Source organism: Arvicanthis niloticus, chromosome 1 (genome assembly GCF_011762505.2).
Source record: "Arvicanthis niloticus isolate mArvNil1 chromosome 1, mArvNil1.pat.X, whole genome shotgun sequence".
NCBI lineage: Eukaryota > Metazoa > Chordata > Mammalia > Rodentia > Muridae > Arvicanthis > Arvicanthis niloticus.
In genome coordinates this window covers 8,248,355-8,269,625 of record NC_047658.1, presented here as the reverse complement: position 1 = coordinate 8,269,625, position 21,271 = coordinate 8,248,355, and the positions used below count along the sequence as shown (strand labels likewise).

Sequence of the window (21,271 nt, the reverse complement as noted above, 5' to 3'; positions counted from 1 at the left end):
TCACAACAAGCCATGATCAGCAAAGAGTGGCAAGGTGAACCAATGCCACACAGCGTGATCCACTGTCTGTTGGGTTATATTTATACCCTTTCCAAACATCATATGTTCTCTCAAGCATCTGCTCTAGCAAAACATCACATACCCCTTTTCCAGGCAGCTTCTATTCACCATGTGTCTGTTCTCAGCCAAACATCCTCCCATGTGTCTACATCAGCACAAACACAAGACAGTTTCCAGAAAAATATCACAAGACACATCTGAGTCTGAAAAGAAACCAGAAATTTCAACTTCCTTTTCCTGTGTTGCCTTAGTCATGGGGTTGTCTCATAGCAATAGGAGAGTAACTAAGACAAATCCAGTGCCTACCTCTGGGAAGGAACTGCTACAGGAAAGGTCAGAGGGAAGCACAGCTTTACCTATAATGTGTGGTAAATCTTCTACAGGAAGAAGAAATCTGCACATTGTCTTGGTAATGAAAAATAAATAGTGCAGACACATTCAAAAGGGGGCATTAAGAACACTGTGTATAATGGCAAATTTTTCAGTATTTGACAAAATAAAAATTTGACACACAGGGGAATACCAAAGACATTGGCTCTAATGCCAGGAAAGGGATGAACTTGCTAGCAAGGACAAGAACAAGCAGGCAAAGAGAGAGGATTCCTTCTTCATGTCGTTTATGCAGGTTTTCAGCAGAAGGTGTGGCCCTGATTAGAGGTAGATCTTCACCCCCCAAAAGATCTGGATTAAAAGTGTGCCTTCCTACTTCAAAGATCCAGATAAGAAGTGGATCTTCCCCCATCAAATGATTTAATTAAGCAAAATATTCCTCCCAGGTATCCCATTTTGGAGTTTCTTTTAGTTCAAGATGTAGTCAAGTTGACAACTAAAATAGCCATCATAGACTTGTAAATCAAATAAAACAATAACTAGATTTACAGACAACATTCAAGGCTCATCACAGTAAAACATAATCACATGTTGTTCAAGAGACAAACAACCCCCCCAAGCCATATAATCCTAAAAGGAATTCTCCAAGCTTTCCAGGAACTATGATTGGTAATATTACAGATAATAATAGACTTTTTGTCTTTTAATCTGTGTTTTTTTAGACAGGGTAAGTTATGTAGCTTGGGCTATCCTGGAACTTACAGAGATTTGCCTGCTCTGCCTCCTCGGTGCTGTGACTAGAGGGACTCACCACCATGCCTGGCTTTCTTATTTGCATTTTTTCCTTTATCTAAATGGCCAAAAAATAATGGACTTGAAGTTATAAATGTATATTATAAACTGCATAATTGTTATGATTGCATTCAATTATATCAAAAAAAAAAAAAAAAGAAAGAAAGCAGAAACAGTTGCCCCAGCCAAGAGTCCACACATAGACCCTAGTGACCTGCAGAGACCACCCCTCATATGTACAACTTGTATGTGTCTGGTGCCCACTGAGGCTAGATCCAGGGCATTGGATCCTCTGGAATTGGAACTGGAGATTATTCTGAGCTGCCATGAAGGTGGTGGCAAGAGCAGCCAGTGCTCTGAACTACTGAGCAATCTCTCCTTCCCTCTGTACTAGTCAGGGCTCTCAGAGGAATATATATATATATATATATAACAATTATATATACAATATATATATGTATATATACACATATATATGATTTTAATAATATATAATTATTATTAGAGCGGCTTACAGCCTGGGGTCCAGCTAGTCCAACAATGGCTGACTACCAATGGAAACTTTCAAGAATCAAGGAGCTGTTCAATTTATGAGGCTGGATATCTCATCTGGTCATCAGTATATTTAGAATCCTGAAAAAGTAGACTTTAATACCAGTAAAGAAATGGACTTTTAAGCAAGAACAAGCAGGCAAAGAGAGGGGCATCACTCTATGTCTTTGAATACGCTACCAGCAGAAGGTATACGGCCCAGATTAAAGGTGGATCTTCCAGCCTCAAAAGACCTGGATTTAAATTGGGTCTTCCCACCTCAAGTGATTTAGTTAAGACAAAATTCTTCAAAAGTGCACCCAGCAGCTTGGATTTTAGATAATTCCAGATATAGTCAAGTTGATAGCCAAAGATGGCCATCACAAGTTCACACCTTGTCAACTTGACACACAATCATATCTCCTTATATCATGCTAAATTTCTAAATAAAAAATAATAAGCAGGTCTGAATTATGTCTAATAACATTATACCTTGTACAACTGCAAATGCATTATAAATTTAGAATAGGTAACAGTGTCTCTTGAGAGACATTCTTTTAGTATCTCAAACTTAAATATGATAACCATTGATATTCTCTTAGTTTTTGTTATATCACATGATAAAGAAATTGGAGGAAAACCCACAAATATCTTAACAAAATTTGACAGAAACATGTCAATTATAATCTACTTTCTGCAACTGGTCATGTGCCCTTAGCTGGTATTTATAATTACTTTTTTTTATTACCCATTCTGTATTTCCTCTACATTTTGCAAAAACCACAGCAGGACTTTGCATTTTTCAATGGAGAAGTGGTGTATATCACCATTCCTGATGGGTCCTTACCTTTGTCACCCAGTCTATTGTAGTTTCTCATTGACTTTAGTCACAGGACGTGGCAGCACCAAGAAACACCCTAAAGGATCTCCTGCCCTCCAGACATAATCTTTCTTACCTCGATTGTGGAGAAGCAATCTAATTTCCCCATGGTAATCTGGATCAATCACCCCTCTGAACATTGTTATTTCTATGCAGAACTGTTGGCTTAAGGGCATTAGAAACCCAAAGTGGCCATGGGCAAGTTTGGGATTCCAGTTCAATGGAATAGTTGTTGGCTTCTGGCAGGAGCATTCTCCAGGGAGCATTCTCTACTCTGGAACCAAAACTTCTAGACCGGCAGAATTTAAGGTCACAGGAACAGGAAATAAACATTTTCCTAGTGGGTCATTAGGGGTGATCATGAATGGAACTGTAGAGTGAAAAATTATAAGACCATTTTATGAAATATATGTAGACTTTTTCTTTGCCCTTAGACCTGAGCAGAAAAAGTGCAAGTTTCAGAACTCAGAAAAGATTTCAGGCCTTCACTGCCCCAGGACACATTCTGGGTGGAGGACATTACCCCTGAATCAGAGGACACTTGCTTAATTACATTCCTCAAGCCTCAGGGAGTAGACCCCACCTGTGGGTGGGAAAAGCCCAAAAGCAGGAAGACATATTCCTGGCCACAAAAAAGATACAAGTCACCTAGGTGGGGCTGTGACTGGAGAAAGTGAGAAATATTTAACCTGAAATAGTTGGTAATCACAGGGTAAGGCACAGTGACATGGTAAAACTACATTTTTGAGAAGAATGAGTGTGCAGAGTGATTTTCACATGACTCTGGATCATTTGGGCTGGATTCCTCTGGAATGTTCCACTGTTCTTGGTTACCCCTCCCTCCCTTGGTCTTCCCAGTGTTATGTTCAAAATTTGTAAAACAACCAATCATGTGTAACCACTCGAAAATGCAACCAATCATGTGTAACCGCGCAAAAATTCCTTCCTTTCCCCACCCCATGCTATAAAAAAAATCCCCTCAGCTTGCTGGCCTTTTGTCAAAATTTCTGTTCCTGCGTGGACGAGCAGTTTTGACCGTTGACTAGCCAACTCTCCCCAATAAACCTCTGCTGATTGCATCCAGGTATGGTTTCTTGTGATTTTTGGGTGGTCCTGATTTCCTGAGACTTGAGGAAGGGTCTCCTGAGTTTGGGGGTCTTCAGAACTATTTTCTTTCCCATCTGTTGGTTCCTGGATCTTCAGATCATAGCTATGGGAGAAACAGACATACATTAGATATGATTCTGGAGATCCCTGCTTTAGCCCTCCAGGGTGCTGCACCTGTCACTGTAACTGTGTCTTCAAAAGGCCATTCCATCTTTCTATCAGACCAGCTGCTTCGGAATGGTGGGGAACATGGTAAGACCAGTGGACTCCATGATCATGGGTTCACTGTTGCACTTCTTTGGTTCTGAAGTGAGCTCCTTGGTCCATAGCAAGAAAATAGTTACCTACAGATAATGGTAGAGCCTTGCTCCAAAATCTCAAAGATCTCTTCTGTGATTTGTCTACAGGGGCCTGCCAAAGGCTCCAAACAGCATCTCTATTTGCTACTGACACTTCAGGTACCATTGGGCCTGCTGAATCATATGGTGCAAGTGGTAGAGTGTAAGAATTAAATGTGAGATTTTCAGATCTCGGAATTCACTGCCCCAGAATACATTCTGCATTCCAGGAGGAGTGCATTATTCTTGAATCAGAGGACACTTCTGGATTAACATTCAGAGGAAGAAGGGAGAGGCTGATTGACATTCCTCAGACCACAGGGAAGGGAACCCACCTGTGGGTGGGGAAGGCCTAGAGCACAGAGACACATTCCAGGATGGGAGGTGGTCAGGAAGAAAGTTATGTGTGAATCTGTCATCTGACCTGAGAAGGTCGGCCTTTGGGGTCCTTTGTGGTTGCCCTCGTGCACTCTGTATAAAAACCGCCCCCAGTTTTTGTTTGGGGCTCTCTTGCCGATATGCAAGATAGTCCTGGTGCACCAATCCTCTTCCGTGTGTGATTCTGGGGGAGCGCATCCCCTGGTTTTGGATTTTACAGTCCCACAAGAGCAGCTTGCATAGCAGCTTGGACCTGTTGAAGGGCCTTATTCTGTCCCAGCCCCTACACAGAGCTTTCTGAGTCACTTGTTATATGGACCAGAGTAACACATTCAAGTGAAAGATGTGCTGTTTCCAGAACTTCTGGCCTAGCTAACTAAAAGAAAATTGTTTCTGGTGGTCCTTATGGACAGATACAGAAAAAAAGTTCAATAGTCATATACCATGTACCAGGATATAAAGTGGAAATTTCTGTTTGTTTTTTTTCCAACTCAATTGTGTCAACTGATGTTTTTTTTTTTTTTTTTTTTTTTTTTTTTTTTTTTTTTTTCTGGAAGCTGTCTTGTGATGTTTTGCTGAAAACAGATGCTTGAGAGGGTGTGTGATGTTTAGAAGAATATAAATAGAACCCCCAAAACAGAGGATGCTCTTGCATTGCTATGTTGTGCAATGCTTCACTGGTATTTACTGGTCTTCACTGGTCTCTGCTGGTTTTCACTGGTCTTCACTTTGTAGAGAGAAACTTGCCAAAGCACTTCTTGTGGTATTCTGGCTGCTTCTGGCAACTTGTGTTGATTTTGCAGAGCTTTGCTTATTCTACTGGCTTGTGCCACCACTACTGATTCCTGTTTGGTGTTTGCTATTGAACGGGACTGCTGGTGTCCTGACAATGAAAGGTGGAATTGTGATTACTTGATTGAGGTCTTGATAATTGAAAGTCATTCTCTAGGAACCACCAGTCTTCTGCACTGGCCAGATAGAAGAGAGTTAACGGGAGATGTGGTAGGAACCACCACTCCTGCATCTTTCAAGTCCTTGTTGTTGGCACTAATTTATGCAATATCTTCAGGGATGCTAACCTGTTTTTGTTCATTAGTTTGTCTTTTCAATCACAATAGCCCTCAATCCACAGGTCAGGGAACGAATGTGAGAATTCTGCCAACTTCTAAGTATATCTATTCCAATTATACAATCTGCAACTGGGAAAATAACCAGAGTTAGGGTGCCCGCTGGACCTACTGTGAGTTAGACTTCAGCCTAAAGTCCATTAATCACCAGACCTATGTAAGCTTCTGTTTCATTGGAGGGTCACAATGCTTCTTGGAATCTCCTGGAATCAGCATCAATCAGAACCAGTATCCAACAGACCCTGGAAGGTCTGGTTGTTTCCTTTCTTCTGGTATGCAGTGACCCTTGTAAAAGGCTGTAGGTCTCTCTAGGGAAGGAGTGAAGAAAGGTTAACAGTAAAAGCAAGGCCTTTAGGGGAACCTGGACATCCCCTTTATTCAAGGGGTTCTAGGTCTGCAAATTGGCTCAAGTCTAGAAATTAATTCACTGGCTGAGATTGTCTTTTGCCAAGATCCAATGTAGTCTTTCATTTGTTTGAGAATTTTTCCACTTACGAACCAAAGAAAAATTTTGTAGGCTTCTTAATTTAATATCTATATTCCTGGAAAAAACTATGATTGATTAGCTAGTACCAAAGGTCCATATGAGTCAGCCACCATGGAGTTAGCCTTGCCTGTGCTGGCCATTAAGGGTTAGGACATTATGGACACTGTTTTGTCTAAGCTTCCCATTGTGATAACTTGTCTCTGGTGATTCAGTGCTGCCACCTGGGCCTCTGCTACCTCAGGACCCAGCTAAGCCCGTTGTATTGAATTCATCCAGAGAGCAGCAGCCTCTCCAACCCTAAGGTCTGCACAAGGACAAGAACAACTCTTGTTCCCCTGGTGCCCCTCTCACCAGTTTGGGTCCTATAGGATGTGGGAAGGCCATGTCTTCTGGGCCTCCCCACTGTGGAGGATTAGGTTTACACAGTGTATCTGCTCTAGCATTGCAATTCCCCCGAGCCTTAAAATCTCTTCATGGACGCCAAGTCAAGGGATAGCAGCCATCTTTAACTCTCACAAATCCTTCAGCCAAACATTTAAATAAATGTTTGACACCTTTTTAAAAAAACTGTGTGGGCTTCCATACTAAACGTAACATCTCCACTCAGAGGGAAATCAACAAACTCTGCCTGATCCAGTTTTATGTCCCTACTACCACTTAATTTTATAAAATTCAAACTTGTGAATATGAGGGATAAAATATCAACTTTATATTTGACAGTGAGAATTTCATTTCTGGGTTAACACTATATTTTTGAAATGGTCACTCTGTGTTTATGATTCTGTACTGGTTGGTTTTATGCCAACTTGCCACAAGCTAGAGACCTCAGGAAAGAGGAAGCCTCAACTGAGAAAACGCTTTCATGAGACCTAGCTGTAGGCAACCTGGTAGGGAATTTTCTTAATTGATGCATTGGGGGAAGACCCAGAATTGTGGGTGGGGCCATCCCTGGGCTGGTGATCATGGTTTCTATAAGAAAGCAGGCTGAGCAAGTCAGTAAGCAGCACCCCTTCATGACCTCTGCATCAGCTCCTGCCTCCACATTCCTGCCCTGTTTGTGTTCCTGTTCTGACTTCCTTTGATGATGAACTTTAATATGGAAGCATAAGCTGACTAACTCCTTTCCTTCCCATCATGTTCCTTTGGTCATGATGTTTCATTACACCAATAGTAACCCTAACTAAGACATAAATATAGTTACAGACCCATCTCAAAATTATCTTGTTTAATGAAAGTCTAAATATGTTAAATCCTCCGTCTCCCGATCCTCCAATAACATTTATTTAATAACTCTGTCTTAATATTGTTTTTGACTTTGGATGGTAAGTTATGTTTTATTCATGTTAGATAACTATTGCTTAATATCTAACCAATCTGTACCTTATATTTTAGAAGACCATTTTTGTTTTCTTTTTGTAAAGTTTACTATCATTATTTTGGAGAACAACTTTCCCTTCATACAATGCAAATAATCGAGTTAATAATTCTTGGTCGTTAACTTGACTACATCTGGAGTTAACTAAAACCCAAAAATAGAGGGCACACTTCTGAGGGATTTCTGCTTAATTTGAAGTGGGAAGATCTACTTTGAATCTGGATCTTTGAATAAGGAAGACACATCTGTAGTCCAGAACTTTACTTCAGTTCTAACCTGGGCCATGCTTTTTTCTGGAAGCCTATATAAAGACATGGAAGAAAGAAACTTTCACTCTTTGCCTGCTGGTCACCTCACCTTGCCGGCCAGTCCTTCATTGACAAGTTTTCTTTCACACAACTCAGTCTAGGTTGGCTACTGCGTCTGGTGACGTACAGAGTCGCTGGGCCTCCTGGGAAATGTAGTTCAAGACTTGGCCAGCCACGGGTCTCGCGGTGGACCCTAGGCTTGGGTTATCTTGTGACTACACATGAGAAGCGGGTTAGAAGCTGCCTGCGCGCCTGCTTGCTGGCTGGGAGCGCACGAAGCTGTGGGGGGAGGACAACCGAGCAGCGGCGCGCGTTCCTGAACCCCAACGCGAATGTGAGACCTGAGTGTTTTGAGACCAAACCAACCCGGGCAGTCTGAAGAAAGAAAGCCGCCTGCCTCGTCCCGTGGGTACCAGTGAGCAATGGAAATCCTAGTGTGTGATACTCTGGTGAGACCTGGTGTGTGGAAGGGAAGTGGATTGAGAGAAACTAGGCGCGGATAAGACTGATGGATTGGTTAATGGGGAGGCACCAAAGTGCTGGGTAGCCTAATGAAGGTGAGGGTAACACTGTAGTGTGTTTCGTCTGTGCATGTGATGACTCTGTGCATGTGATTAGCCCCTGAATGTGGATCACCTGGGTGGCAGGGAATGGGACAGTCTGAACCCTCTAAATTTTATTTCCACTTCAAATTGTAATTAATACCTGAAAAGTATTGGGTTCAAGGCCGATTATCATCTTTTTGCTTAAGCGGGTAGAGGTGATCTCAACTCCACAAAGATGGCATGGCTGGGGCCTGAAGAAAGGGGAGGTTTCGTGCAGAAGGTTGCTGCATAGTTCACAGTACACACCTATAATCAGTCTGTTTTGATCCCAAGGGTTGTAGACAGCGGGGTTGGAAGCAGAGAGGGTCTTACCTTTCTGGGAAGGAATGTGTGTCCTTGAGGATGGGGGAGAGGGGAGCAGAAGGGGACCCTTTGATGTATATCCATCAAGTGGATGTGTTGCTACTGGTAGATACAGTTAATTTAGATTTTTTTTCTTTTTCTTTCTTCCTTGTCCTCATCCTCTCCCATTACCCCTCATCTGTATCCTCTTCTTCCTCTTCTATTTTGAGACAGGCACTCACTATATACCCCAGGATTTCCTGGAATTCACTAAGTAGACCAGGCTGGCCCTGAAAGCACAGAAATATGCCTGGGGCCCTTTTGAATATTTTCAAAAGTAAATAAATTTTTTCTTTTCTTTCTTTTTTTTTTTCTTTTTGTTTTTTGTTTTTTGATACAGGGTTTCTCTGTGTAGCCCTGGCTGTCCTGGAACTCACTCTGTAGACCAGGCTGGCCTCGAACTCAGAAATCCACCTGCCTCTGCCTCCCAAGTGCTGGGATTAAAGGGGTGCGCCACCACCACCCTGCTCTTACTCATTTTCATAGCCTACATACAAATTCAGTTCTTTATAGATGTATAGTCTTTGCAAACATTCACTACTTCACATTGAGGTTTTGTTTTCATTTTTTAAAACTTATTTTTATTTGATTATTTTATATATATGGGTATTTTGCCTTAATGTATGTTTGTGTACCACATGTGTATAGGGCCCACTAAAGTCAGAGGAGGGCATTGGATTCCCCGGAACTGAAGCTAGAGAAAGTTGTGAGCTGCCATATGGGTGTCAGGAATTGAACCTGGGTCCTCTGGAAGAGCCGCCCATGCTCTTTGCCCTAAGCTACCTTTCTAGCCCTGTGGTTTGTTTTTAATAAATTTCAGTTTCCACCTATTGTTAAAAGATTCAGGGTTGGATTTTATGTGAGCATTTTTAATTGTCATGTAAACAACGTTTCATAAATTGTGCCACTAGATTTTAAGAAGTAAATTAGAAAAGTAACTAAGGCAAGCAGTGAATAGTTTCTAGTCTTTTAAATTAGGGAATAACTGGCTTTCACAGATAACTTGAAAGTATAGGTAATACAGATTAAAAACATCAGTTGATGATTCTCAGGGAAAAGAACACAGAATAATAATGCTATCGTATCTACTTTTAGATAGGCTTCAATCTGTCTATATCTCTCAGTAGAACACACATATATTTATCTACACCAAGTACACAAACATAATTCTGCTGAGTATTTTTATTGCTATCATCTGAAGTGAAAACAGGGTTCTTTGGAAAGTCGGTTGGATGGCGTTTTGCTGGGGCAAACACATGAAAGAACGTTTTGCTGAAGTGGACACAGGTGAAAGGCTAAGGCAGGCTTGTGAAGGAACATTGTGCTGAAGCAGACACATGTGAAAGGATGTTCTTCTCCAATAAGACCACACCTCCTAATCCTTCCCAGAACAGTTCAGCAACCAGGGACTAAGCATTCAAATGTATGAGCCTGTGGGGGCCATCCTTATTTAAAAAACACCATATAGTATGAAATATTTTGTGTGCCTGGCCCTTTAAATGACCCTTTGCTCTTCAGTGACGGTTGGCTCTTGGACTTCTGGGAACAGGAGAGGATATAAAAGCCAGCAGAAGCTGAGAGGTGAGTGGAGAGAGTAACGAGCTGGAGGGAGTAGTAAGTAGGAGAGAGAAGGAGGGAGGGGGAGGGAGGGAGGGAGAGAGGGGAAGAGAGAGAGAGAGAGAGAGAGAGAGAGAGAGAGAGAGAGAGAGAGAGAGAGAATAGGTAGGATTGGAGGTCCAGGAGAAGAGTAGGGTCAGAGGAGACAGTTGATGGAGGAAGAAAGATTGTGAAGAGTGAGAATACGGGGCAGTTGAAAGTGAACTGGGCCAGCAGACTGAGGTGGCAGTTGAGCCTAGAGAAGCTGAGCTGAGCCAGCGAAGGAATTGTTAGGAGACAGATAAAACAAGAACCCACAAACAAAGTAATGAAAAAATAAAAGAAAAAAAAAATAAAGAACAAAAAGAAACATTTACAAAAAGCTACACCACCACATCAGGCATCTCAGTAAATATGTGGTGAGTCTGTCCAGGGTGTATTTAGGCTTCCAACTTGTCTACTTTTGTGGCGTGCCTTATGTTGCATGTTCTGAATGAAAACGACTCTGTGGGCATCAGGCTGTTGTTGGCCATGAAGAGGATAGAAGACACTGGTTATAGATGTGCACAGGGGACCCCTGGGCAGGTAGAGTGGGCTTTCAGCTGGAAGAGTTCCACCATCCTTGAGGTGACCATCAGGTAGGTATCTAATTCAGAAATGGGATGGTTAGAGGGAACATTTATGGAAAGACAGGGTGATCCTATTTCATATTCTGGTCTTTGTGGTGGTTTGGGTATGACTAATTGAGTTCAAATCATCTATCTTTAGTTGAGTAACTCTGGCTTTGCAAGGGAGTAGAATTCCCTCAGAGTCCCTAAGCTCTTCCTCCAAGGAAGAAAATAGCCCTTCACATATTTCTACTTGAAAGCTTTGTGGTGGTCTGGGTGAGAATGGCCCCCATAGGCTTATATGTTTGAATGTCTGGTCCCGCTTGTGGCAAGTTTTTCCCTGTCTAATTCATTTAAATATTAGTGCAGCAGGAGGCCTGTGATTGGACAGGGAAAGGGGAGTTGGAGCTAAGAGTTGCAGAGAGAGGGACACAGGAAGAGAGCGAGAGAGAGTCAAGATGGAAGATGGACAGGGAGAAGATCCTGAACCAGCGTGGCTTTAATTTATTGATATATAAATCTGACTGGTTAACTATAAGCTTTAGAGTTTTGTTTTACAGGGTTACTGGAAGGTGGGACTGTTGACAATGGGGGTGGGAATGGCTCTGAAGGAAGTAGTGTCCCTAGGGACAAGCGAACCAGAGCTGGGAACACAGTGACTGTTTGCTGGGGGCGGGAGGTGGGGGGGAGTAGAGACAGAGGTGGCAGAACCACGCTGTGCCAGCAGTAGCACAGGAAGCCTGCCGGTACCTTGTCATACCTCTTGTAACACCCAGTTAGTAGAACAATTTGGGAAGCATTAGGAGGCGTGGCCTTGTTGGAAGAGGTGTGTCACTTGCAGATAAGCTTTGAGGTTTCGGAAACCCATGCCAGGCCCAGTGTCTGTCTGTCTCTGTGACTCTGCCTGCTGCCTGTGGATCAGGATGTAAGGTCTCAGCTACTGCTCCAGCGCCATGCCTGCCTGCCTCCGACCATGATGATTGTGGACTAGCCCTCTAAAACTATAGTAAGGCCCCAATTAAATACTTCCTTTAAAAGAGTTGCCTTGGACTTTCCTGATCATGGTGTCCATTCACAGAAGTAGAACAGTAACTGAGACAAACTTCAAAGAAACCCAAACCGCTCCTGTTTTTTCCCCTCTAGCTTTCTCAAGCTCTACTTTGTTGATAGCAGAACCCAGAAGAGAACTGGTCAACTCCTGAAGTTTTAAGCCATGGCGCAGGTAAGTTGGACTTGTCTTCCACGAGAGCATGTGAATATCTACTATTACTTGTTAAGCTGCTTCTCTGAGTTGCTTCCAGCTGTTAAGTGATGGCTGTGAGGCAGGCCAGAGCTGGCGCCGCTGCTTGTGTTCTAGCCTTCTGACAAAGCACCGAAGGGGGAGAAAGTCATTTCTGTAAAGGGAGAGCTAGAGCTTCCTTTCCAAACCATAGTTTTACAAGGTGGAATTGTGTGACTAAAGGGGAATAGAGTATAAGAATGTTTTTATTGAGTTCATAGAATAGGACATTTCAATTCATTAAGATGGGATGTGCCCCTGGTTGGAATTCCCTTTGTGGTGCAGGGGGAAGTGTCTCGGATGGCGGCGTCTGAGCGAGAATAGCAGAATGTCAACAGGAGTCCTTTTTCTGCTTTTTTTTTTTTTTTTTTTTTTTTAAAGAAAGGTATCTACTCTGTGGTTTTTGGTTACCGCAGCAATGTTAGGTATTGATTCCATTTTGTGGAGTGGGCCTTAAGTGAAAGTAGATGTTGGTTGGTCACTCCCACAAGCTATGTGCCACCATTGCTGAAGTGTATCTTGCAGGCAGGACACCATTATAGATGGAAGGCTTACTGTATAAGGGTTCCATACTACTCCTCAAATGGGCCCTAATTTTACCCGACTCCCCTCCTCCCCGCACCCTCCCCACTTGATCTTTCTATGCCTGCAACCCCCCAATCATTCATAGCTGTAGTCTGTTTCTCTTTCCTAATGAGATCTTTCTGTCCCCTCTAGTCCCTTACTCTATACCTGACTTTATGATTCTGTGAATTGTAGCTTGACATAACAGCTAATATCCACATAGAAACAAATACATACCGTATTGTCTTTCTGGGTGTGGTATGCTTTAAAGAGGTTTTTTGTTTTGTTTTGTTTTCATTCATTTACTTGCAAATTTTATGATATCATTTTTTAAAAATGGCTGAGTAATACTCCATTGTGTAAATATGCCACATTTTCTTTATCCATTCTTCTGTTGAGGGAACCTAGGTTGTTTCCAGTTCTGGCTGTTATGAATAGGGCAGCAATGAATATGGTTGAGTGAGTGTCTTTGTGATAGGATGAAGCATCTTTGGGTATATGCTCAGGAGTGAGTGGTACAGCTGGGTCTCAGGCAGATTGATGCCCATCTTCCTGAGGAACCGCCACACTGATCTCCACAGTGGCTGTACAGGTTTTCAGTCTCACCAGCAGTGGTGAGGGCCCCCCTTCCTCCACATCCTCACCAGCAGGAACTGTCGTTGTTCTATTGATCTTAGCCCTTCCTACAGGGGTCAGGTAAATCTCAAAGTAGTTTCGATTTGTTTTATCACAACTAAGGATGTTGGACATTTCTTTTAAGTGTTTCCTAGCCATTTGAATTTGCTCTTGAGAATTCTGGTTAGATCCTTGTCCTGTTTTTAACTGGGTTGTTTTCTTGATTCCTAGTTTCTTGAGTTCTTTATACAGTTTTCATATCAGCCCTCTATGAAATGTACAGTTTGTAAAATCTTTCCCCATTCTTTAAGCGTGACTTTGAATAACAGTGTCCTTTTCCGTTTCCTAAAGTCCTATTTATTAACAGTGGATCTTCGTGCTCCTGTTCACAGTGTCCTGTTCAGAGAGTCTTTCCCTGTGCTGAGTTAAGGGCATCCCTCACTGTCTTTTCTGTCAGGTTCAGTGATTCTGGCTTTATGTTGAAGTCTTTGATCCATTTGGAGTCGAGTTTGTGCAGGGTAATAAGCATGGATCTGTTTGGATTCTTTTACATGCACCCATCCAGTTTGATCAGCACCATTTATTGAAGATGCTGTCTCCTTGTTCACTGTGTGCTTCTGGCTTCTTTATTGAAAAATCAGGTGTCCATAGGTGCATGAGTTTATATCTGGGTCGTCAGTTCCATTCTCTTGATCAACATGTCTGTTTTTGTGCCAATACCACACTGTTTTTATTATTGTAGGTTTGTTGTATAACTGGAGACTAGGGCTTCATCTCCATGTCTCTTCCTGCTCTGCTGTGGGCCACCAGCTCTAGGTGCTCATTCATTCTTTCTGCTCACTTCTTTTTTCAGGGTCTTCCCTTCCATCCAAACATTTTCTTTAAGTTCACCTCTGATATTTTGGTGTATCCTTTTAGGGACTGATGACATTCAGAGATGTGGCCGTGGACTTCTCTCCGGAGGAGTGGGCGTGTCTGAGCCCGGAACAGAGGAGTTTATACAGAGACGTGATGCTGGAGAGCTACAGCCACCTCATCTCCGTGGGTGAGACTCAGAATTCAGCCCTAGATGTTCTTGCAGCAGCAACGGGGTCTTTTTCAAAGTCATAGAGGGGTTCCTCTGAAGTTGGTTTGTCCTTTACAGAATTAGCAATAGTCCCTCCCAGTGGGATCCTCTATCTCCCTCTTTCCTCAGAAATATTTTTTGACTTTCTCTTGTTGTTCTTACTATTGTCTTTCTTGTAATAACCAAGGAACCAGATGACAAATGTACAACTCTTACCATTCCCTTTTTAAAACAATCTCCTGGGCAGGACTGTGTGTTTATCGGCCACATCTGTTCTCCTTGTTGGAAAAAGGACAAGACCCCTGGATGATTTTGAGGGATGAAACAAAAGGACTTTATCCAGGTGAGTAGAGCTGAGGGAGAACAAGACAGTCATCAGTAAGGGTGATGGCTGTCTTAGTTAGGGTGCTGGCTACTGTGACGAGACACCATGACCAAAAAGCAAGCTGGGGAGGAAATGGTTTATCGGGCTCACACTTGAACATCATAGTCCGTCATTGGAGGAAGTCAGGGCAGGAACTCAAGCAGGGCAGGAACCTGGAGGCAGGAGCTGATGCAGAGGCATGGAGGGGTGCTGCTCACTGACTTTTTCATCATGGCTCGCCCAACCTGCATTCTTATAGACCCCAGGACCACCAGCCCGGGGATGGCCGCTGGGCGCCCCCCCTTCAATCACTAATTAAGAAAGCTTTCTACAGCCTGATCTTATGGAGACATTTTCTCAACTGAGGCTCTCTCCTCTCAGATGACTCTAGCTTGTGTCAAGTTGACATAAAACGAGCCAGCATAATATATATATGTTTCTGAGGTTGTGGGTTTTTTCCTCAAAAGGGGAAAAGATATGTGCAAAGACTGGCACAAGCGTACTATACTTACATAGAAAAAAAAAAAAATCAACGAACAAAAAAGGTAATGTGAGGAAAACTTACCATGGCTGTGCATAGTGGGGGAAACCAGAGAGTGGAGAACTTCATAATGCAGGGGGTGGGACGCACAGGGACGCACAGCCATGTTTGCATTCATTTCTGACTAAGCTCATCCAGCTGTGCTGGCTTTCTTCAGTTTGTACAGAAAGTCATGTGGAGTCAGGGATGTAGTCACTCCCATGCAGATGGAAAGGGTTAGACTGCGTTAGCATGTTACACTGCATGTTACACTGCTATTACATGATCAAGTGTCTCCATTCATGCCTGCCGGTCCCTGCTGTGTGCGATGTCATTGGTTCCTGTTGAACACTCCCTCCTTCTGTTGTCATGCATTCTTTCCTGAACTTTTGTTGTATTATTAGTTTGCTGACTTGAGTATGTCACTTTGAGTGAGACAACCTAATGTCTGTTTTTCTCTTCTTGATCAATTACCTCAGCAATCATTTGTTTCTTTGATTCCTTAGATGAATATGGTCAAAGGAGAACTTTATGCCTTTCTTTCCCAATTCAGTTTTCTTGGCTCTTTTAATTTTGAGTTTACTTCTTGCTCTCTTTTCATAGTCACAATTTTGCCATTTTAAAGTCATTCATCTCTTGTATTATACTCTAGTATTTACTCTACTTATATTGGATGCTTTATCTGGTTTTGGATAAAACTATGAATTTATCTTTCAGACATAGATTTCAGTTCTCAGAACAAGAGGTTATCGGGAAAACCTAGCACATATGAAGAATTATCTCAATGGGAAATGAAGGAATCTTTTAGAAAACACAGTCTTGAAGATTTCTGTTTTGGAGATGACTGGGAAGGAAAAAGTCAGTTTCAAACGCATCAAAATCAGGAATATTTTAAGCAACCAGCAGTCACCTATGAAAGAATGCTTACTGAGAACCAGGGTATAGTTAATGCAGGAGAGAAAGCAATTGAAATTCAATGTGAAAAAGCCCGTAGTGTGGGATCTGACCACACTCTTCATCAGCCAGCTCGCCCTGGTAACAAATTTCGAAAAGACAAGGAGTGTGGGGAACCCGTTCCTGAATGGGAGCGTGCTCACTGTCAGCGAGCTCACTGTCCTAAGACACCTCAACAAGGGAAGGCATCGAGAGGGCCATTTGGTTTGCCATCAGGGATCCTGGGCCCTCAGCGAGTTCACACTGGTGAGAAGTCCTATGACTGTAAGGAGTGCGGGAAGTCCTTTACTTTGAAGTCAAACTTGACGCGACATTGCAGAATCCACACTGGTGAGAGGCCATACACGTGTCACGGATGTGGGAAAGCGTTTACACAGAGATCACATCTCATGTCGCATCAGAAAGTTCACTCTGGAAAAAGAGCTTACGTGTGCGGAGTCTGTGGTAAAGCTTTTCACTGTGACTCAAGCCTAACCGACCATCAGAGTATTCACTATCACGCAGCTGACTCTGGCAAGAAAGCATACGAATGTAAAAAATGTGGCAAGGATTTTGGTTGCTATTCAGGTCTCAGTCATCACCAAAAAGTCCACGCTGCAGAGAAACCTTTCAAGTGTAAGCACTGTGGAAGGCTTTTTCGGTTTCGCTCACATCTTAGGGCGCACACACGAATTCACACTGGTGTGAAGTCCTATGACTGTAAGGAGTGTGGAAAATCTTTTACTTTGAGGTCAAACTTGATGCGACATCACAGAGTTCACACCGGTGAGAGGCCCTATGTGTGTCATGGATGTGGAAAAGCGTTTACACAGAAATCACATCTCACGTCACATCAGAAAATTCACACTGGAGAAAAAGCTTACGTGTGCGGAGTCTGTGGGAAGGCTTTCAGTCGCGGCTCGAGCCTGGCCAGTCATCAGAATATCCATTATTACGTGGTTAATGCTGGCAAGAAAGTATACGAATGTAAAGAATGTGGCAAGGGTTTTGGTTGCCATTCAAATCTCAGTCGCCACCAGAAAATCCATGCTGGAGAGAAACCTTTTACATGTAGGGACTGTGGGAAGGCCTTTGGTCAAAGAGCCCATCTTACGAAACATCAGAGAGTTCACACTGGCGAAGGCCCGTATGAAGGTCAGAATGTGGTAAAGTGTTTCCTTGAAGACCACAACTATGTCGACATCAGAAAATCCATATTGGTGTGAGATGGTGGAGTGTATGTGGAGCATAGAAAAGCCTTTATTTGCGGTTTATGTTGTCCCCACACTAGAACATTCACATTAGTGGTAAGCCCTGAGTCCGAGGGCTGTGGGAAAGCTTACATCTGGAGCGCAAGCTTTACTCTGCACCAGAACGTTCATACTGGGGAGACAAAATAATCCAAGGAATTTGGAAAGACTGTTCACTCATGTACGGTTCAAAGCCTAAGTCCCCGTCAGAAAATGTGTACTGTGAAAGAGGGTTAGCGACCAGGCGTCTCTACCGCCTACCTCAGGGACGCAGCGACAGCAGGATATGTCATCCCCCGCTGCCGAGATGCAACACATTCACGCCGTGGCCACGGCCCCACATCCTCTTATAAAAGCCAGTAGAGAGAATTCCTTGTGGACTGTGTGGGATCCTCACCTGTCAATAAAAAGCTGATGGCCTATTAGCTAAAATAGAAGGAAATTAGCAAGAAATAGAAAGTGGGACATCTGGCAGAGTAGGGAGTTAAACTGAGGCAGGAGATTCCCCCAACTCTGGAGGAGACAGAATCGTGAAACTGAGGACAGGTAACTAGCCCTGAGGAGGACGGAATAGTTTAACAGTTAAGTAAGTGACAAGCTAGTCAAGGAACAAGCCCATTTATTCGTAAAAAATTAAGTCTTGGAGTCATTATTCTAGAAACAAAGAGGAAAGGTAGAAAAGCTGGAGCCTGCACCTCCTTCCCCTGTTCTCTTTCCCTCCACCCTTGCCCAGAGGCAGCCTCTGTATGTTCCCTCCCCAATAAACCTCCCAGGTAAGACCTGTCACATGGTGTGACTTTGTGGTGTCCACTGCTTAAATCATAACAAGGAACCTTAAGTATGTAATGGATATGGGAAATTCTTTATCTGGTGTTCACGGCTTATAGCTGCAGTTCCCAATCTGTGGGCCACAACCATTGGAAAAGACATATTTCTGATGGTGTTAAGAACTGAGGCAGCGCTCTGTAGGAAAGTCACACTCACCAAGCGGCAGCAAGAATGAACTCATGGTTGGGGGTTCCTAAGGCCATTGGAAATGGGTTTTCTGATGGCTGCCACCCACAGGTGGAGAACTGACGGCTTAGAACATTCCTTTTTTCTTTTTCTTTTTCTTTTCTTTTCTTTTCTTTTTTTTTTTTTGAGAAAATCAGAGGTATAATAATAAAAGGCTTTTAAAGTAAGATACTAATTGGTCATCAATTATACGCTATTAAAAAGGCAATATTTAGAAGGTACACTTTAAGGCAACATAAGTGCAAAAAATTATATTTTGACAAGTGTTGATGGCTTATTTTCTAGGCGAACATTAATGATTTTTTTCCTAGTAAAACCGAAAAGTCCAAAGAAAATGAGAAAACATTTTAAAATGCAATTGAAATCATGTAAATCAGGCTATGCTATAAAAGAGTGGAAAGCCTTGTGTGAAATTTGCCATATTGTGCTAACATAATTCAGATAACAGAATTAAGTGAGGATAGCATCGCAAGGAAATTCCAGGAAAAAAATATAAATTTGTGTCTGTATGTGTGTTTGCATGCATCTGTGTGTATGCATACATCTGTGTGTATGCATGTATCTGTGTGCATGCATCTGTGTGTGTATTCTGTGTGTATGCATGCATCTGTGTGTATGCATGCATCTGTGTGTGTAGTCTGTGTATGCATGCATCTGTGTGTATACATGCATTTGTGTGTGTATGTGTGTATGCATGCATCTGTATATGCATGCATCTGTGTGTATGTGTGTGTGTGTTTCACATGGTACGTGTGAAGTAAGTTCTCTGCCACCATGGGGGTCTCAGGGATCAAATTTAAGTTGTCAGACTAGAAGACTTCAAGGCTCGGGCTCTAACTTTGTGTAGTTTCTTTTTCTGGGCACATGAGCCCAGTGTTTAAGGGAATGAAAATAATAGATTTGAAATTTACCTGGAATGTTAAAGCTTTTCTTTACGTAAATTTTACATGGTTAATTTTTAGTTCAGTCACATTTTTTTTCATTATTTTTAATGTGTATGGTTGTTTTTCATGTATGTATGTATGTAGCTGTTTTGTGGGTGCTGGGAGTTGATCCAGGATCATCTGGAAGAGCAGCCAGTGTTCTTAGCCACTGGCCCCCATCATGATCTATCATTTAGTCCATGGTACCTTTTAGTTTATGTGATTTGAGGAAATGAGTACATGTATGTGTGTTGTACATAGTAAATCATATTTGGACGCAGCCCCATAGTCTCAGGCATTTGAATACTTGGACCCCAGTTGTTGCTGCTTTTAGGTGTGGCCTTGCTGGCAAAAGGATGTCACTGGAGCAGGCTTTGCAAGTTCGGATTCCTACCGTTTCTAATCACCCTGGCTTCCTGCTTGCACTTTAAGATGTGAGCCCTCAGCTCTCAGCCGGCTGCTCCAGACACTATGCCTGTCTGCTTGGTCTTGATGAACTCTTAACCCTCTGGAACCATAAGCCTCACATACCCGGTTCCTCTTACACATTTCCTTGGACATGGTGTTTTATCACAGCCCTGGAAATGTAGCTAATACAGGACTCAGTACCAGGGAGAGGGCCATTACTGACAGACCAGCTATGCTAGTTTTTTGAGGAATGTGGAAGATTTTGGAACTTTGGACTAGAAAAGCTGAATGCTATCCTCAGTGCTTAATGGGTCATCCTAGCAGGAGCTGAGTGATAGTTTATTTGTTGTTGTTTTGTTTTGTATGAGCCAATTCAAGCAAGATTAGATTGTATTAAATGCAGGTTTATTGGAAAGCTGCTTGGGTGAGTTTCCTAGCTCCAAGGACCGAGGCCAAGGATGTCACCATGGGGAGAGAGAAGGGGGGAGAGAAAAAAAAGGTGTGAGCGCAGAGAGAAGAGAAAGAAGGAGAAAGAGTGGGAGAGACCAAAATGTCTGTATTACATAGGGAGGAGCCTCTGGGGGGAAGGGCAGCCCAGCCCCTGGGCAGGAAAGTTCAGGGCTGGGGGCAGGGAATGCCAGGTGGGGACTGAGGGATGCTGGGAGAAGCTGGAGTCCAGGTCTGCTTTGATATGTAAAACATGCACCTCAGTCCCTTGTCCAATCAATGGTCCAAAACCAAACACCCCAACCTTTTGTTGATTGTAAATGAATAAAGGGTGACATAGTAATCATCTCAGTCTACTTTCTGCTGACTTTGGGGCACAGTCTTAGGGTGTGGGCAACAAGGTGGAATGTTGGCCAAGTCCAGGAAGACTGGTTGTTTCACTGCTGTCCAGGTTGTGGGGCCATCTTGGAGTAGGAGTGTGTAACCCCAGTTGAAGCAGTCTGTAAGGCTGGGCCAGAGCACTTGTGGGTAACTGTTTTGGAGCTTTCCTGGATGCAGGTTCTGAGGGAACACCTGGATGTTAGGGGCAGAAGTTACAAGTTAAGGAGTTTAGGAAGAAAACCTTTTTCTTGGGTGTACATTTAAAACTCTTAGGCCCATGGTCTTGGGGGTTGGAGGAGAGGTGGGGTGGGCCCCAGGACCAGGGAAAGAGAAGTAGATCCCACCCTCAGCAATTGGCAGGTATGGGGGTGGGTTGGGGGGTGGAGAGGACATGCTATTAATTGATAGTACTTTTCTTGAGTCCAGTTGACCTGTGAGAGGTGGATTCCCTGAAGTTTATAAGAATCTTTTAAAGTTTGCAGAGATAAATCACTTTCCTGAAACTTTACTTTTTTTTCAATCCTTATTTTTAATGATGGTTCTTAAATGCTTTAACCTCCCTTTTAGCCCTCCACCCACCAGAAGTAGTGGGAAAGAAAGGATATGGGGGAAGTGGACCTGTTTAAAAATGGTTCTTTAGAGC

General features: G+C 42.9%; 1 protein-coding gene across 6 annotated transcripts; it reads left to right on the top strand.

The window, feature by feature from the left end:
- The first annotated feature begins 7,876 nt into the window (after nucleotides 1-7,876).
- On the top strand, nucleotides 7,877-20,573 carry LOC117718840 (uncharacterized). 6 transcript variants are annotated; one of them, XM_076931444.1, is made up of 6 exons: nucleotides 10,202-10,241; nucleotides 10,775-10,894; nucleotides 12,008-12,086; nucleotides 14,241-14,367; nucleotides 14,636-14,731; nucleotides 15,990-20,573. In XM_076931444.1, exons 3-6 carry the CDS (start codon nucleotides 12,078-12,080, stop codon nucleotides 17,429-17,431), a joined length of 1,674 nt encoding a protein of 557 aa, XP_076787559.1. In that variant the 5' UTR covers nucleotides 10,202-10,241; nucleotides 10,775-10,894; nucleotides 12,008-12,077; the 3' UTR covers nucleotides 17,432-20,573. The 6 variants fall into 6 exon arrangements, with proteins under 6 accessions (XP_076787544.1, XP_076787538.1, XP_076787553.1 ...); XM_076931429.1 differs by lacking the exons at nucleotides 10,202-10,241; nucleotides 10,775-10,894 and adding an exon at nucleotides 7,877-8,118; XM_076931423.1 differs by lacking the exons at nucleotides 10,202-10,241; nucleotides 10,775-10,894 and adding an exon at nucleotides 7,877-8,162.
- Nucleotides 20,574-21,271: the final 698 nt, after the last annotated feature.

Bases quoted from the DNA above. Each gene is read 5' to 3' on its own strand.
- LOC117718840 (XM_076931429.1), top strand. The intron at 14,368-14,635 runs GTGAGACTCAGA...TCTCCTGGGCAG, and splicing joins CAGCCACCTCATCTCCGTGG to GACTGTGTGTTTATCGGCCA. The intron at 14,732-15,989 runs GTGAGTAGAGCT...TTTATCTTTCAG, and splicing joins AACAAAAGGACTTTATCCAG to ACATAGATTTCAGTTCTCAG.